General features: G+C 34.0%; 1 protein-coding gene across 6 annotated transcripts in view; it reads right to left on the reverse strand.

Annotated features, from left to right (window-relative positions):
• Scaf11 (SR-related CTD associated factor 11) overlaps nucleotides 1-19,926 on the reverse strand; it is an 82,127-nt gene that overhangs the window by 19,039 nt on the left and 43,162 nt on the right. For 4 of the 6 annotated variants that reach the window (XM_087200066.1, XM_087200067.1, XM_087200065.1 and 1 more), the window contains exons 4-6: nucleotides 10,571-10,648; nucleotides 7,479-7,579; nucleotides 5,550-5,611 (exon numbers count right to left, since the gene is read on the reverse strand). In XM_087200066.1, coding sequence (XP_087056192.1) covers nucleotides 5,550-5,611; nucleotides 7,479-7,579; nucleotides 10,571-10,648 — 241 coding nt within the window. Of the gene's footprint in view, nucleotides 1-5,549; nucleotides 5,612-7,478; nucleotides 7,580-10,570; nucleotides 10,649-13,853; nucleotides 13,980-19,926 lie in introns of those variants that run through there. The other 2 variants (XM_087200069.1, XM_087200068.1) reach the window with 2 other exon arrangements.

The raw sequence follows: 19,926 nt of genomic DNA on the forward strand, positions 1-19,926 counted from the left end.
TGAGACCTCAAGCTTATCTTCTACTTGTTTAATTTTAAATTTTCATTATATTTTTAATTTCTAAAAGCTTTTTTAAAAACTATTGCTCATATCACTGATGAAATATCCCTTCACATCTAAGGCTATTACATTTTTTAGGTTGTTCCCTATTTTGCACCATTGGGGTCTATCTCCAGCTTTCGTCTCCATTTTGGTCTCTGTTATACTGACAACCCTCAAACATCTGGAAATCCTCAAATGCTTGTGGGACACTAAAATACTGATTGAAAATGGTACAGATGGGCTAGAGAGAGTCAGAGCCTTTCAAGTAATAAGTTTCATTTGTAGGATCATGAAGCACAAATCTGATTATTTCACTGGTTGACTCCCAAACGTCAATCAACTCACTAAGTTGTTGTGGCAAATCAGTATTCCAGAAGATGCCTCCTACTTCCTATTTTAGGGAATATAAGAAATAAAACTGTCAGTACTTTGGAAAATGATCCTAGGCAGAAGACTAGAGCCTCACCATAAAATTTAATTTTCTTCTCTTGCCTCTGTTGTTTACAATATCCTCATTTGTATTAAGACTTTAACTGGATTCAATCCTAACTCTGCAGAATGATCCTGCAGTCTTCGCCAGAGTAGTCTCCTTCCTCTGACCAAACATGCTCCTCTAAAGATTGTTAGCCAATTTGTTTTTTAGCACCACCTTCTATCTGCCTTCAGAAATAATGGAGGCCTCCAAACCTGAGACTTTATAAGGTTCTAGTGCAGTGGTGGCAAACCTTTCAGAGCTTTCAATGATACAAACAGCCCATTGTGGCACACATGCCACAGGTTTACCACCACTGTTCCTCTGCATGTGAACTGACTTGATTCTTAACTCCATTCTCCCCATGAGAGGTCTATGTTTCTGCTAACACAGTTTGTATTGCCCTAACAAAATCACTTCACATTTCTATTCTTAGGACATAAGAATGTACTGTCCTCACACTGTATTCTCCCCTCTCTAGTTCTCTTGTCTTTGTGGCTTAGAATTTTCCTTTTCATCCCATTTTTGTCATTTTAGTTGAATACTAGGAAGGATCAGAGAATTACACAGGTATTCAACCTGCCAGGATTAACTGGAAGCTTGTCTTACTTAATTCATTACATCCCAAACACACATTTCAGGAAACACTAACCCTTAAAAGATGCTTCAAGAAAGCATCATTCTGTATGAGACAAACCAGTTCAATACAGGCTTTGAGCTTAACACCCAGCACTTGGCAGGCATTGTAGTTTGACTGATTCCAAAGTCAATAAAGACATACTTAAATAGACCTAACCTATTTAAGTATACCATCAAGAAATGCCTGAAAGGGAATTTCTTTTTAAAAGCTACATAAATTATTATTAACCCAAACCAAATTTAATGTTCATTTCAAGAGAAAGTACAAGTTGACATCCCTAATCCAAAGTGGGCAATGACATGAAACTCAAAAAGTTTCAGATTTTTGGAGCATTTCAGATTTCATATTTTTAGATTAGAGGACACATCCCAGTAGAGTCAGTGCAAAAATTCCCAAAAACTTAAAATCTGAACTCTTCTCTGGTCTGATGCATTTCAGGTAAGAGCCTCTCAACCTATACATAAAGGAGTTAAAAACAGAAAGTATAAGTCAGTTATTTAGTTATGATGAAAAAATGAAAGTGACACCTAACAAATTCGCTGGGTGTGGTGGAACGTGACTATAATCCCAGCACTGGGAAGGCTGAGGCAGGAGACTTGCTGCAAGTCCAAGGCCAGCTTGGGCTATAAAGTGAGTTCAAGGACACCCTGAACTACATAGTGAGATCCTGTCTCAAAAACAAAAAACAAAAACTATATAGAAGAATGTACAGTACATACATCAAGGGAACAATAAATATTAGGCTGGGGATGTAGCTCAGTAGCGCAGTGCCTGCCTGGCAAGCACAAGACCCTGAGTTTGATTGCTGGTACCACGAAAAAGAAAAGAAAAAAAAGGAACAAATTCACCAACGGGTTGCTCTCTTTCATAATATCTCTAGTAAGGCAACAGTGTCTTCATTATATGATGACACTAAATTAACAAGTAATTTAGTTTCTAGAGCCATGGTTGTTTTAATGGAAAAAACTAGCATCAAATCCAAGTGGCATGACTTCCAATAAAATCATCCTTTAGGCCTGCTGGAGGTTCCCCTAATGTTATACTAAATTTATGGTCTATACTAATAATTTCTAGTCCAGATATAAGAATTTCACAAGTTCAGAAACTCTCTTCATTAGTTTGAACAGTACCTAATAGAGAGACAACTTCTGGTAGAAAGTCACACATATCTAAAGAACAGTTTTTCTCGCTTCAAAAATCTTTAAGAAATTAAAGAAGCAGGCCGGGGATTTAGCTCAGTGGTGCTGCTGCCTGCCTTGCAAGCGCAATGTCCTGAGTTCGATCCCTGGTACAAAAAAAAAAAATTAAAGAAGCAAGGCAGAGTTCTAAAATCTAGCTAAGCAACCCTCGGTAAAGAGATGGACATTTTCTCAAGTTCTTTGATTAAAAGAAAGTTAAATTATCCATCAGATATATTGTGCTTTCTGTTTGGTGTAGCTGGGTATATAAAAATGTACTCAATTTGTACAATCTCCCACTAACTCCACCTTTACCTTGTGCAGTCATGAAATGGTCAACATTTAAAGATTTGCTTTTCTGATGTATGATAGGTTCATTATTATCCCTAAACTTTAGGATAATTCCTAGTAAAATGTATTATCTTCCAGTCCTCTAATGAGGCATTTTGTTAAATACTAAGAAATCTCACAAGGAATGTGAAAAATTAAAGGTTAAAACTCTTACAAGTCTTAGAGCTATGATTTATGATATCAGTCTGGAAAAAACAAAGACTGATACCACATTTCTGAAAGGTAAGAAAAAAATCACTGGTGATTGATATACTATATTGAGTATGGAACAGATATTATCCTATTAAAATGACAGCTGGCTTCGTATTAAATTACTATTTTTTTAGTTTCAAAGTGGATGCAAAAAAGAGCCATTGGAGTAGTAAGGCAATAATTTATTCAAGGTTGCAGACAATCACGAAGTGGAGGATGTTAATGATACATGCTTTAGTGGAAATAGGCACTGGCTGTGGAGTCAGAAGAGCAGATCAAATTTTGGCTGCTCCAAGTATTAGCAAAATGATTTTGGACAAGATATTTAGCCTTTTAAAAGTTTTAAAGTTTGTATTTATAATCAACTTTTACATTCCATAAAGCATAAAAATGACAACTACAAAGATTTACTAATGTTAATGTTTTGCTTTTCATCACTTACATTCCAGACGCAGCTAAAGCCCCCTACCCCATCTCCTCCCATTGTCTTTCAGTCCCCTTTCTGTACAAGAGAAAACTGTATTTCTGAAATTGGTGGCATCATTCTTATACGTTTTTATCACTTTATCTTTCTGAGTCAGTTTTCTGTGTGTTTCATCTTTGGATTATCTACTTGCCTTATTATCACGTAGCTGTGGTCAAGGGACATTTCTACAGTGTATGATACCCTAGGAAAATGCTATACTATGAAAACAATCACTTCTCTGAAGAAACAAAATCTTACTAGAAAAAGGCACAAACAGATAATATACTGTATTTCACTGAAATAAACTACAGGAACTAGAATTATATACTACTTGTGTGGACAGTTATGGTCTCATAGTACTTTTGCTTTCATCACTGTTTTCTGATGCTGGGATCAAACCTAGGGCCTCATACAAGCTAGGCAAGCACTCTAGCTCTGGCACTATTTCCCCTGTCTCAGTGCTTTCTCAAATTACAGAAAATTTCAAATACAAAAGTAAAGAGGCTATCATGGTGAAAATCCATATAACCAAGTCTAAACCTCTAGAATTGTTAATTCGTGGCCATTTTTTTTTTTTTTTGGTACTGGGGATTGAACTCAGGACCTTGTGCTTGTGAGGCAGGCACAGTGCCACTGAGCTAAATCCCTGGCCCAATTAATGGCCAATTTTATCTACTACCTCCTCAGTTTCATTTTCAAACAAATCCGGGATATAATATTTTGTGAATAAATATTTCAATATTTAACTATTTTTAAAAAGTGATCTTTTGGGAAAAAGTATTCTTCATACTATTATCACAATGCAAAAGCAAAAGACAACTCCTAAATAGTAATTCCTTAATATGAAAGTCTATTCAATTTTCCAAAATCTCACAGAGTTGTATTTTTAAAATTCTTTTTATAATACATTAGAACAAGGATCCAAATAAGATCCATACATGATTGGTTCACTGTTCCTTTAAATCTATAGGCTCCTCTCTTCCACTTTTTAAATTCAGAATTTGCTGAAGAAGTCAGGTAATTTGTTTTGTGGTCTGTATTTTGTTAAATGCATCCCTTGTTGTTACTTATTCATCTCTGTCCCTGTATATCCTATAAATTAGTAAAGTCTTTGATTGGGGTTAGGGGTACACTACTCCACTATAATTTTATTTACTTATGCCTGGTTGTCTCTCCTTTTGTGAAGCTACCTACCACTGGTAATCCAACATAACTAATTCAATATGTTTGATCGGTTTAGTCTTTAAACAGTGTATTAACAAGTGTTTATACAGGACAAATAAGACAGTTTCATTCAGAGATGTTAAAATGTGAGAAAATGGATTCCTCAGTAATGCTCACATAGGAGTTAAATGAGTCTTGAAGACAAACTGCACCATAACCTCAGAACATAGTTAGCTTATTCTTTCTGACAGCTTCAGAGATTTTCTGCCAGGTTACTATATCTCATCATTTTGGAGTATCTTTGCTTTGTTAATTCTCCTAAAATGGCTCCAGTGCATTATATCTGAATGAAAAACAAAAACTCTGAATGGTGTTTGCTTGTTTTGAGTTATCCCTTATGGTATAATATACAGAAATGTTAGTTGTTTAGGTCAGAACTAGGATCTCAATCCTCCTATCCAGTATTATTTCTGATCACCATGACCTTCTTGCCTGAATTCAAGAGTAATGAAATAAATGACAACTGGATTAAATCAACAATTTTATTTAGAAGCCAAGCATGAATAAACACGTATCAATATAGATTGATTACAACTAAAATAACCTGAAGAAAGTGTTGCTAAAGCCAAGCCACAGCTGCCTCCAGGAACTGTGAATTTGCTCCTGACTATCCTTGCTACTGTTTACAAGTATTAATCCAACAAAGTATTTTACTATCTCCAATAAGGACATCAGTGCTAAACAGTGATGTTAAGACTACCATGCAGGTTGCTAAATACCAAATCGCTGAGAAATGCTCTTTTCTACACATACACACATGCACGCACGCACCCCTTACTTTCCAACCCTCCCTCCAAGCTGAACAAAGAGGAAAAAAGAGTAAACAACATAAATGACTCCTCAAAAGCAAAGCTTATATAGGATGTAACACAATGTACAGTTCTTTGCTCAACTGTTTTCCATACCAAAGTATTACTCGAGAACTTTGGCACAAGCAGTAAACAATAACAGCAACAAAGAATACAAACAAAAAAAATCACTTACTATGTATCAGTGTCAAGTCATAAAATCTTGCACTTAACAGATCTTCTCTTATGGCCTTTTTTCTGCAATTACCAATAAAGATTTGAAAGATTTAAGAGAAAAAACATCATTTTGCTCATTTATTTTCAATTCACTGCCCATCAAAATGAAATCTATTGTGCATTAATTTTATTAATTATCCCTAGTTTGGTAAATATTTTAAATAGTATTATAGCAGACTCCCATAAGTATCAGAATGCCAAGCTACATTTTTATATATAATGAGTAGTATCATCTCAGTATTTAAACAATAGTCTTGTTGGCTAATCATAAGTGGATACTGAGCCATGCAGAATAGATGTAAGCAGACATTAATTTTTTTAAAAAGGACTATTAGAAAATTCTAGCAAAGAAAGCATAACTAATTGCCAGTCTGCACTCTCTGACATACTCTGCTCCAATGATTTAAAATGGAGGTTTACTAAAGACCAAAGTACCACTGCTTTCCCTTACTTGGAATTGGTAAAGGTATCAGAGAGAGTTATCAGGATTTTACTGCTGTAAAAAGGAGAGGTAAATCTAAATGGACCTTGTATGTGTGCTGGAGATAACGGGCATATGCAGAAGACTGAATGACAGGAATGCTAAAAACAACAAAAAACTCCAAAAAGAAGATACTGTGAATAAAAATATTGCCTTAAGAAATTAAAATTCTTAGCCTGGTGTGGTGGTATACATCTGTAATCCCAGCACTTGGGAGGCTGAGGTAGGAAGGATTGCCACAAGTTTAAGGCCAGCCTGGACTACACAGTGAGTTTAAGGCCAGCCTGAACTACATAGCAAGACCCTGTCTCAAAAAACAAATAAACATAAAAAAAAATTCTAATGATATGCATTAATGAATTCTAGATCTAATTATTAATGTGACAATATACTGACTAAAAAATATAACTTCTTGCTGGGGATTTAGCTCACTGGTTTCACATGCCTTCTGTGCAAGCACAAGGACCTGAGTTCAATCCCTGGTACCAAAATAAAATAAATAAATAAATAAATAAATAAACTAACTAACTTCTGGACAGTTCTAAATACATTTCAGGAAAAAAATAAATATATACATTTCAGATTAATATAAGCTTAAATCAGAAAAAAATATATATACATTTCAGATTAATATAAGCTTAAATTAGGGCTGGGGACATAGCTCACTGGTAGAGCTCTAGCCTAGCATATATGAGGCCCTGAGTTCATTCCCCAAAGGAAGGAAAGAAGGAGGGAAGGAAGGCAGGCAGAAAGATAAGCTTATATTATGTATTAATATTATTACTACTCATATTCAATTTAGTTCAGAAAATGTTACATATGTATTAAACTCCAGGCATGAATGGTAAAATAGAGCAATGATTTATTTACAAAGCAATTAAAGAAACAAATCCAAATATGTTTTAAAATTTTAAAACATAAACACGTGTAGTAAGTGTCTGCTAAAATGTAAGGAATCAAATGTGAAAGCAGTTTCAACCTTAAATGCCTTAGTGTCATTTCATTAGTTACTTGCTATTTTTTTGTCCAGATGAGTGCCACTCAAAGTGTGATCTGGACATCAGTGCTTATCCATTAACTGTTTGTAATTGGCTTACGACAGGTACAAAATAAGAGTAAGCAATCAGAAATTTTAACAAAAATGTACACTTATTTAACATTTGTTGTTTTTTTTTTCATAAAAGTTCTGGTCAACAGTAGATCAGGGGAGGAAAACTAAAGGAAAAAAAAGCTAACTATCAAATATAAAACTGAAATTATATTCTAAGGCGCTAGCTGATCCTTCATTAAAATATTAGGTGTGTGCTTTCAAAGAAGTAAATGCATTTTAAGCTCACATTTTTTTGTGTACTGGTTTATTTCTAGTTTTACTTATGTGGACACCACTTCTAAAAGTTAATCACTAACCTTAGGAAGCCTTCAGATCTTTCATGACAGGATAGCTGTTTCTTAAGAGAGATTTCATTTTTCTTTTCTTTTGTGTCTCTCAACTGTCTTTTTACTTGAACCTATGAGAAAAACAAAATCATCTACTTAGAATGATAACCCAACATCACAAACAATAACCTTTTAATTGTCCCTTACAAACTCAGTAAGTATGCTAAACTCTGGGGAAACAAAATAGTTAAGAAGTGTGGCATATAAATAGATTAAGCAAGGGGTTATGTGTATAATTCAGTGGAAGCGCAGGAGGCCTAGTGTTCAATCCCACAGAGAGAGAGAGAGAGAGAGAGAGAGAGAGAGAGAGAAGGAAGGAGTGCTCAAAGCAGAAATGAGCAGATGTGTCTACATAAAGGACTGAGAAATTAACTCGGAGGATGTCAGAAAGGTCTGAGAAAATGATTTATGACTTGGTTTTTAAAAATGAGTGGGAACTGCCAAAGGAAAAAAACCATTCTAAATGCAGAAAATAGCCCAGAGTTTTAGGAACAAGCCAATCTAGATGGGGAAGAAAAGCACAATGTGAAGATGATGAAATGTGTTAGGGCCAGGCTGTAATGGTCTTTGAAAAAGAAAATTCCACAGGCATCAGAGAGTAAGTAGAGTTTTTAAAGCAAGTGAATGAAATGATCAACTTTGTTTTTTTCAGGAAGATTAATGTTAGAAGTGATGTAGAGAATGAATCAGTTACGTAGAGGCTATAAAAATCAGAAAGCCAGAGAGAAAACTCTTATATGATATCTAGATCTACACTGACTAATATGATAGTCACTAGTCAGAGGTGGCTGCTGAATGCATGTCATGTGGCTTCTCTGAATGGACACGTGCTTACTCCAACTACAACTTAAAAAAGAACATTCAATCTCTTAGTAATAATTCTTACATATTATATGATATACATTAAATAAAATATATCATTAAAATTTATTTCAACTGTTACCTTTTAATGTGTGTACTAAAATGTTTATATAGTGGCTTCTAGTCCACTTCTATTGGACAGCACTAATGTAGACAAAGTGAGGGCCTACAGAGGCAATAGCAGAGGAATAAAGGAACGCATTTAAGAACACATTAAGTAGGAAAAAAATAAGAAAAGATGAGGGAGGAAAAACGAGTGACTACATCAACAGTTATGACAGGGCTTGGAAAAAGGGGGGGAATAGATGAGTTTTGGATTTGCTAATGCTTAAGATTCCTTAAAAGGTTTATTAGATGGAGATCTTTAACAAAGTGGTTGAAAATATAGGTCTGATTCTCAGGAAAGAGGTATGGACTAGTGATAGAATTTGAGAAGTAATCCCAACATTGATAGTACTTAAAGTTTATTAAAGTAGTTGAGAAGACTGAGAAAGTAAACCCAAGTAATTGAAATGAAGATCCTGTGATTGAAAAAGGAAAAAGGGAGGGACCTGGCAAAAAAGACTGTGGAAGTCATACAGGTAAAGTGAAAATACATACATTCGCACAAAAGGATGTCCCAAGGAAAAAGAAGGTAGTAAGCAACATAAGACAGGAAAAAAACAATGGGATCTGGAAGTCAGAAGATTACTCAGGACTTAGTAGGACCATTTCAATAAAACAAGATGGAAGTAAATGCTCAATGAAAGCTGAGAAGTGAATTGAGAGGCCTCATTCAAGAAGTGTAGCTGTAAAAAGAAAAAGATAAGTGAAGATTCAAAAGCAGGGTCACAGAAAGATATTAAAAGAATGTAGATCTCATATGACAAATGTTTAAAAGTAGATACCTTTTAACTTACAAATAATTGGATTAGTGCTGTACCAAACTTTTAAGTAATATTCAAGCCCTATTAAATAAATGTAAATTTTTATTCCAAGTAACAGAACAAAGTATCTCTGGAAACTTAGATCATGCCAATTAATCTAGCAATATAATTTTATAAAGACAGACTGAAAAAATAGTCAATATGTCTTCCACAGAAGCCACTTTATCATACCTAATGTTGTATCTTTTGCTCCAATACACACTAATTTGCCTCAATGGTGAAGAAACACACAACAAGCCAGGTCCTTTTTCACATAATCATTTTATCTGAAATGCAGTCTTGTTTGTACCTTACCAGGCTCATCTGATAAAAACAGCAAGCCAAATAATAAATATCTACAAGGAGAATGACTAATGCTTAAGTACCCTTTCCTCCAGTGACCAAGCTGTTATAGACAAACAGTAGTGTATTCATTTCCTATTAATAGCATCACGTATGCATATAAGTATGCTCATTTTTAGTTATTTATCATTTATTCTCATACACTGAATTTTTATTTCTCTTATGTCCTACTTTACTATCTGTTTGGTCTTTTACTAATTAACCCAGGAATATGTTCTGATTTTTTTATAAGTGAAAAATCAACATCAATAAAAAATCATAATCACGGTTCACAAGTAATATCAATGAGGTAACCTGTATTTAAGACCAAGATATTTTATATTTAATTTTTATTAGCTAGTCTCAAAATTATGTTTTTCATGAAAATATAGTTTTCAGGGTTTTAATAAAAAATTTAATTGAGACAAGGTCTCACTATGCAGTACAGGCTGGCCTCGAAGTCACAGCAATCTTCCTGTCTCAGCCTCCCCAAGTGCTGGGATTACAGACATGCACCACCATGCCAGTAGTTTTCAGGTATTTTAGACTTAAAATATTTGTGAGAGTCAGTCTTTAAATCTAACACTCTAAACACTGTTTCAACAGAAATGCATTCAAAATGCTATTCAACTAATAAATGTTTCTGAAATACGGGAAGTACACTAAAAATTTAAGTATTCTGTAATTAAGTGGGAACTTCTAGAGCATCGGAAATCTATCACATTTTAAAAACATGGAGCATCACAAGGTAACCACTATAGACATGCCCTCTTTAGGACACAAATAGGATTTCCACACCTTTGCTGAAAGATCTGAGCTTGTCATATTGAAGAGAAATGACACTAAGCCTAAAGATGAACAATTTTCAAATATATACAAACTGGAAACCTATCAAAGTAAAACACCCTCGATTAACTTTACATATTTCATGTTGCAAAGTAAGAATAGACTCACCTTAATACAACCATCCAACGCACTGAATTTAAACACTGCCTGAAAAGGTTTTCGGTCAATAGGACATGAAGCAAGTGTCTGAAAAATGATTAACAAATTATATCTTTACAAATGTTTTCTTAGGACATAACACATTAAAGTATAACAAATACAGTTATAAGTTTTCCAATGAAACAGAAAAATACTTTTTTCTTTCAAATATAAAGGAGAGGAAATACTCTTGGCCTGTTTCATCCCACAGGATAAATATCTTAAATGTTTCCTCACTCAAATATTTACTCAGTACCTACTGTATGTCAGATAATTGGAACACAATGATGAACAAAAGAGCTAGTATCTCTGATTTTAATATCCCATTAAGTCCTGCTGCGTCACTGAGAACTACTGGTATAACGAAAGCGCGGCTGAAATCCACTGCTCTGTGATGTAAAACAGACTGTAAAGCTAAAGCTTGGGCAGCTCTAAATCAGCTGAAAAAGGAATGGCTTGGATAGGCCCTTTATAGATTTTAAGTCTATGACTTAACATTTTCCCCCAAAATTAATTACTTTGAATAGGCAGCTGGGTCTGCAATAAAAATATTTAAAAGATACAGAAAAATGAAGCATTCCTCTACCTCCACTTGGCCACCCTATAGATAACCTCTACAGAACATTCCTCATATATTCTCTCCAGCATATCCTTTTGCAGATATCAGATGTATATATATCTCTGTAATATTATAATTAATATGCTGGTCTTAATTTCACTTTTTTTCTGAATTATACCTTAGATTGGTTTAGTCACTTTTTTTTTTTTTTTGGTACTGGGGATCAAGCTCGGGTCCTTGTGCTTGCACAGGAGGCAGAAAACCACTGAGCTAAATCCCCGGCCCTATAATTCTTAACATAGTATGCCACAGTAGATTTATTTTATATCTTCTTTTATGAGTAAGATTGAGCATATATTTCTTTTCCTATTAAGTAAACATACCTGATAGGAAAACAGGAAATGTGGCCTTACTTAATAAACTAGTTCACACTGCCATAGCTCAGCTACTTGCAAATACTAAGAATTTGGTAAGCTATTACTTTCCCTGCAGAAACCCTAAGAAGCTTTGATACAAATAACAAAGCAATCCATGTCTTTTAATAACACATTACAAACAGTAATGCTACTTCAAAGAACTCAACATTCTAACTGTATGTGATTACTGTTTATGGCCTAGCATATGCTATATGAAACTTCTTAGGTTAGAGGTTACATTACCACATTTATAATATAAAAGAATATTTAAAAGTAAAATTATTCAAGTGCTTTCATTTTTACCAAAGTTTAAGAATATTTATTTCTATTTTAAAGGTAAATTTGCATGAACATTCATAAAATGATTGAAGAATAAATGAAAATTTGTTCCCTTCAAAGTTTGCTTAAAAACTAAGATGCATAGTCTCTTTTATTATCTACTTTCATATTTTGTCTTTTGTTTAAACTTGAGCAAAGTTGAGCAGCCTCTCTATGCCTAAATTATCTAATTTGTGAAAATGGGAACTGAACTTATCCATACAGTTTTTACAGGAATTAACTAAACAATGCCTAGAATAACGTGTGGCAAATACCGATATACAAGGTCTTGTAAACATCAACCATCTTAATTACACTAACAAAAAACTTGGTTAATAAAAAGTATGATGTATATATACAAGTGAGAGACATGACTTTTTAATGATTTTTATTAGAATTTTCAAACTTCACAATATATGTGGAAATTATTATATTATTCTATTTCAACTCAGAACATAAAGACCCAAAGAAAGCCTCTGTGTTCAATAAATTTGCTGTCAATTCAATCATTCAATGACTAAAATTATACATTCTCATTTTTATTAAATTTCCTCTGATGACATCAGCTAAGTGGCATTCTTTTCCTTTACAATTCATGGTGCGACATAATTTTAACCTGAGCCATTCCCTTTTGATCGTTTCAAATATTTGGGTCCTGGATAGGATTTCCATTCTTTCTCTTTAGGCTTAACTGCTTTGGATCTGTCTAAAGTTTCACTTGAAGAAATGGCTTCACTACTATAACAAAAACAAACAAAAAATAGAAAATAGTAGTCAGAAAACTACAACTATATATTATCATAATCTGCACATACTTCAATTTCCCAAAGATAATTTAGTTAACATTAGAAAATAATTCATTCTGGCTCAGACTCATACAATAGAAAAAATTCTGAAAACTGAGTTATCTTCCCCAGGTAAGGAAAACGTAAGTCAGAAAACAGGCCACCAATTTTAAACTAAAAAAAACCCTTTGGTATGACTACAAAACAATGTTGTACATTTCTAATTTTAGAAAATGTGTCATAAAGCATTTCAGAGAGGAAAAAGAAAGGAAATGCAGTGATCTTCAGTTGTCTTCATAAGATTAAAACAAAATCATTCAATAGAAATCAAAACATAAAAATTAAGTAATTTTTAGTTTTTTTCTTATCTACAAATTTGAAGGCAACTTTAACACAAACCAAAGTATATAAATAGCTACCAAAGCATCAAATTATACATTATGTGATAACCACAAGGCATAAAACTTTTTTCAAAGATTTTTAAAAAATGGTTTAGACTGAACTAATCTTAAGGAATTCCCAAGGGAACTTCATCATTACATGCAGCATAGATCTATCCAGAAAACTCCAAAGATACTTTAAATTTAGTTTTCAAGGTTAAGTTTGTTTCTCTAAAGTAACTCGTTAAATTTCTAAACAGTGAAGGCTTTAAAAAGGTCCAGGGATTTAGCTCAGTGGTGTCATCACCTGCCTCGCAAGGGCAAGGTCCTGAGTTCCATCCCCGGTACCAAAAAATAAATAAATGAAATGAAATGAAATAAAATAAAAGTTCATATTTAAAACTAATATAGAAAAAATTTGATATACTTATTGTTTTTAAAAATAATTTTAGTTTTAAAGCAATTATAAATTGTTTCCTTATACATAAAAATTCAGTTATTCATTTTTATTCCTTATATACAACAAAATACCCTCCATTATCATCCACTTAAATATGACTTCTAAGAATTTCTAAAATTTCTAGTTTCCTAATCAAAATCTAAAAAATCACCATTCAACTTTATGATACAACTACAAAATTAGTTAGAATTTATTCACTGTTTTACTACAGTGTAATGTGTACTAAAAACCAGAGCACATATTTTACTATGAATGCTCTGTACCAGTTATATCAGTTAAGGAGGCAATGTTAATAGAATAAAAATAATCTTCCTAATGATTTCAGTAAAACATACCCTAGAATTCTGAAGCGTTGTAAATTCACAGCTCAGACAAACTCATATTTAAATGTAAGAACAGGAAACCTTCCTTATTTGGGAATTCAGGATTCTTGATTCCTAATATTTCTTCCTTCCTTCCTGCTGCTGCTCTATCCTCAATCATAGGCTGCCTACAGATAGCCCCTCCTAGAGAGAGAGAAGCAAGTGTTAAAGAATAAGTGCTTAAAGACTGAAACTCAGTACCTACGCTTATAGGTAGGTTTTCCTATTGTGGGAATCTCTAGAACACCTTTCTTGCCTACTAACAAGTAAATCGTATTTACAAAACTGCAATTCAAACTCAAAGATGATTTAGAAGGTATACCATTAGAGGTTGATGCTTTTTTAAAAGCTGTTTCCCAGGACCTATCGTTATTGTCATGATTCCAAGACACCCAACCTGGACCTCAAAAGTAAGTGCTCACCTGTAGTCAGCCTACATGGTCCCTATCACATTTAAACATTCTTTTAAGACAGCCCATGTCAATCACATTAGTAAAACTATGGTTCTTTTTATATCAGCTTTCCTAATGGCTGTCAGTGATCAAATTAACACTAAGAACAGTTCTCTCTAGATTCAAATGGAATGCTTTCATGTTCTATAAAATACATTGTAACAGGTGAGTAGTATTATATCTAATCTTAATTTCTTTTGACATTTAATAGTTAAGACTTTTTCTTGTTAAAAAAAAATCCAAAAAAGGCAATAAACTACCCTTATAAACCATTTTACATATACTGACATTTAAAATTAGGCAACACAGGAAATTTACTCAACTGGTGACTAGAATACTAAATTAAACCCTTCACATATATTCTTTAGGTAGGCTGTCCACAGTGTAAAAATACTCTGCTCTATCAAAGGATTTCAAAAGGATTAATTCACAGGGTAAAAATAGTAGTGGACCTAAAAAATTAGCCACAAATAAAGGTGTAGGAGTCAAAAATAGCAATCTTCCTAAACTACCCACTGAACAAGGCTAATGTAATTAAATGAAATAATGTATCTAATATTTTATAAAGGACTAATGTTTGTGGTACTCCAAAAATACACTTAAATTACTGTTCCCAGAGAACTACATAAAAGAGTTTGGGTTAGTTCAGAAAATTTTTTTAAAAACTAAAATTTGAGGGGGCCAGGGATTTAGCTCAGTGGTTCCGCCTCTTGCTTCACAAGCACTAGGTCCTGAGTTTAATGCCCAGTACCAAAAAAAAAAAAAAAAAAAGAAAACTAAAATTTGAGGAAAAACTAGTTGGAAAAAAACCCAGACAATAAAGCTTTGCTGAACCATTATACTACTGAAAAATAATCTAATTACTAGAATAATATGCAAAATTCCACTTGTTGAATAAAGGAACACAATCTACAGAAAACATCAGTAATCAAAACAAGTCAATTACTCATATCTTGATTTTACTATGTATTAATTTAAAAATATACTCCACTCCCTCACTGGTCATTAGTGAGATGCAGATGAAAACAATGCTGAGATTCCACCTCATCTCAGAAAGAATGGCTGCTATCAAGAAATCAAACAATAACAAATGCTAGCGGGGTTGTGGGGAGAAAGGAACCCTTCTCCATTGCTGGTGGGAGTACAGACTGGTGCAATCACTGTGGAAATCAATATGGAGATACCTCAAAAACTAGGATTAGAGGTCCCATTTGACCCAGCTATTCCTCTGCTGGGTTATCTTCCCTAAAGAATTAAAAGAATCATACCACGGTGATAAATGTGCACCCATGTTTATAGCTGCACAGTTTGTAATAGCTAAAACTTGGAAACAGCCCAAATGCCCATCAACTGGAAACTGGATAAAGAAGATGTGGATTTTTTTTTATAAAATGGAGTCCTACTCAGCCATAAAGAATGAGAAACTAGAGACATTGATAGCTAAGTGGATGTACATTGAGGCCATACTCTTAAGTGAAATAAATAGGACACACGTGTAAATACCGGATAGTTTCTCTGGTGTGAAAAACTAAAAGTGTAAATAAGGATCAAAATGTATAATTGATATTGTGAAATAGGAAGAAAGGTCTAAAGGAGTAGGGGAAGTGGGAGGGAGGGGTAGGGGAAAAGAAAGAAGGGAAAAGGAAAAATATGAGAAAAGGAAAAAAATGGAAACAAATTCTTTGTAAATAGTGAAGGGAGGGCAGGGGAATGGGGAAAAAACAAGAACCAAGAGGCCGGGAATTTAGCTCAGTGGTTCTGCCGCCTGCCTCGCAAGCACAAGGACCACAGTTCGATCCCCGGTACCAAAAAAAAAAAAAAAAAGAGCCAAGATACATCATGTAAAGGTACAAGATCCCAATGATGAATGTAAAAAAAAAATATATATATATATATATACACATATACATACGTATATGTATATGTATATATATACATACATGCGTATATACTCCTCACATGTCTGTATTCAACACTGTTGTCTGAATTCAAGAACTATACGTCACCTTGTTATGACTCTTTAAAATCATGCCTTTGTCAACTGTCCGATTTTTATTTCATTAACCTTACTTTCTCCCACTGAAGCTGTCGGCATTTGATACAAAAGGGAATACTAAGATAAACATGCTGAGGGAAGATAATTTATCTAAAGTGGGACAGCTAATCATATGTTTAAAAAATACTTTAAAGGAAAATATTTTATATTCCTTAAAAGATAAAAGAACCTCAGTAGATACCAAAAATATCCTAATGACATACACTGCATGTCTTTTTTATACATAAGTGGGGCTAAAGGTGTATCAGTAGTTGAGCACATGTGTGTTGTAAGGCTCTGCGTTCAATCTCTCAAACCTCAGAGAAAATACAGTAAGAACTCTTAAATACTCTAAACATGCCATGATTCTAAGTCCCCAAACCTTAACCCTTTAAAGGCCAAAATTTTAACCCCTTCTTAGTAACTGTGCCAAACAATAACTCCTATCTTATCTAGTTTGTGTGCATGAGGCAGGTATCTGTAGAGAAATTTATGATCAGCTGTCACTATTAGTATACATGTGGCAGACTTTTCTAGCCTTCACTTCCAAATATCTACTTTACAAGTGCAAACTCAGATAATCACGGTTCAATTTATGAGTTTTTTGTTTTGTTTTTAAAAAACATGGTCTTGCTGAGTAAGTTGGGCTGGCCTTGAACTCACCATGCAGCCCACACTGGTCTTGAACTCACAGCAATCCTCCTGCCTCAGCCTCCCAGAATGCCGGGATTACAGGTGTGAGACACCACACCTGGAAAGGTTAAATTTATGTAAGCTAAAAACTCTTAAACATAGATTGTGCTTTTACTCATAGTATGATAAAATAAATTCCTACCTGAAGACTAATAAAAATTTAGTACACTGGCTCTATAAGTATTTCATCAGAGCCAGTTGTGGGGGCACACACCCATAAACCCTAGCATTCTGGTTGGCTGAGGCAGGAAGATCACAAGTTCAAACCTAGCCTGGGCAACTTAGTGACTTAGCAAGACCCTATCTCAAAAAATTTTTAAAGGGCTGGATATGTAGGTCAATGTGAAGGCCCTGGGTTCAAGCTCCAGTAGTGAAAGAAGAAAAACAAATAAACATATATATACATATATATGTTCAATGGCCTTTTAATTTCAGATTCTCAGCTCTGAAAGTGGTTATATTAATCAAACTTTCAATCTGTCAATTATATCATCATTGTTCAATATTCTATTTCCATATTATCATCATTATAGTACTACAAACTAACAGGCTTACTATCTATGAAGTCCTTGAAACCAAATGCAGTCATAGTGAATATGCTTAACTTCAATTCGTCCTACTGTCCCTAAAGGCAAGCAATTACACTCTGGTGTGTGAAGGCCAATAAGGGGTTCCATTATGCGGAATCCTTTTACCTTTTACCTTAAGTAAAGTGGAATCCATGGCATACTTAAGAGACAGACAGAAAGTTCTGCTACTTAACCACTTTCAAGTCCTTACACAGCTTTTGTTTAAATAACCACAGAACCAAGATTTTGGAGTGTGAAGAGAAAGAAACTAACTTTGATTTTGGCAACAGATATTTCAAGAGCATGAAAGTTTTCAGAAATGTGTCCAAAATAAATATACTAGACCACAGTGTAGCTTCACTTTTCTAAATACTGGCTTCCTACAGTAAGAATTTTTTCAATATCTAAAATATTAAGATGAAAGTAAAGTTAGCCCCCCTTTGGAGTGGGTTATGCCTTTTAAATAATATTTCAGAGAACCTTGACTATAAATTTTGATACAGGTGTACTTCTATGGAACCTAGAATGATGACCTTGAATACATTTCGTGCTGTTTTCTTATGTAGAGCCTAACCACTGTAAATTTCACTTTTTATCTACTCTTCTATTAGAAGTGAACATTATTAAAATTTTAAACTATGGGTCAATTTTTTTTTTTTTTTTTTTTTTTTGGTACCAGGGATTGAACTCGGGACCTTGCGCTTGCAAGGCAGGCAGCAGAACCACTGAGGCTAAATCCCCCGCCCTATGGGTCAAGTTTTTAAAAATTATATTATCTTTAGGCTATTGCTTGAGGTGTCTGGAAACAAATTACTACTCTCAGAGTTCAAAATCCCTACCTTGCATATCAAATAAACAGTAAGATAGTGAATTAAATAAAATTAAAGGGAAGAATGTATAAGAAAGCTTTACCATAGAGTATGCCCCAACAGGAAACTGAGTATATATACTTATTCCTAATCCTGAATCAGAAGTAAACAGCATACTTTTCTTTTTAACAAAGGAGGTTTCAGAAAATGAAAGATCTTAACTAATGACAATGAAAAAAAAAAAAAAACCTCACTGGGGAATCTTACTCTATCTGTCAAAGCACTTAAACAATTTAAAACACATACTTAATTTTTATCATAGTCAAAGATTTAACTGAAAGCTTAGTCTAAGTGACCTTGTAAACCAGCACTGATTCATTTATAATTTATAATGAACAATTTATTAGTGGATTGTCCTCTTTTTTCTTCTTTTTTTGGATTGCCCTCTTGTTACTGCTCACTCAACTTAATAGTTCAACTGATGGTTGCTATCCCCTTTTAGGGGCAATGAAACCAGAATGCTCTGTTTATTCTCCCGTCTCCAGGTTAATTACTGCTATGGTTTAGATCTAAAAGGGCCCCCAAAGCCTCATGTATTTGGAAGATGACTGGATTATGGGGCGATACAGCTGACTTGTCAGGTGGGGTCTGGTGAGGAAGGTGGATCACTGGAGGCAAGGCCTAGAAGGGTATATGTACCTCCATCCCCAACCCACTCCTCCCTTCACACTCTGCATCCTGTCCTGCCACACCACAAGCAGCTCTTCTCTGAACTGCCATCCAGCCCTGGAGCTTGCCCACTATGAACTGAAACCTCTACAAATTGTAAGCCAAAATAAACCTTTTCTCCATTAAAGTGCAGCCGTTGGGCATTATGTCCCAGTGATGAGGAAAATGACTAAGATAATAACTTTGTTTAAACAATGCCACAATTCTATCCCACTGTGCCTAGCCTGTTAACAAAATTTAAGATAGTAGTACACAGCAAATAAATACTTTCTTTTGAAAAGCAATTTCACTTCAATAAAATATACCTATTCAAAGGAATACAAAGCAAGGAAAAAAGTACATTCAAGAAATGTGTTGACTACAACACTATGTATGTTATCAAGTATTTTCAACAAGGGTTAAAAAAATCAAGTTCAGCACTATCTAGTAGAGTTGAATATGTGCGGTCTATAACCTAGTAATTTCACTTCTCAGAACATATTCCAAACCCATTAACATGTACATCATGGTAAAACTTAAGATTGTGCTGAAAGATGCTCTTGGCATGGTAAGGAAGAATGGAGACTAATATTTACACATTCTGATTTCCTTAGAGAAAACCAGTACATTATTGAACTCCACAATTCAAGTATAAAATCATGAAAAATCACTCAAATGAAACTTCCTATTTATTCAACAATATCTCTCTGCCAAAAGCAAAATCCTTTTTTAAAAATCAATGACAAAGGAAACCAAGATACACTAAATTCAACACAGATT

The sequence above is a fragment of the Heterocephalus glaber genome, unplaced genomic scaffold (genome assembly GCF_053883595.1).
Source record: "Heterocephalus glaber isolate CG9 unplaced genomic scaffold, H.glaber_assembly_v1.0 deba00001733, whole genome shotgun sequence".
Taxonomy (NCBI): domain Eukaryota; kingdom Metazoa; phylum Chordata; class Mammalia; order Rodentia; family Bathyergidae; genus Heterocephalus; species Heterocephalus glaber.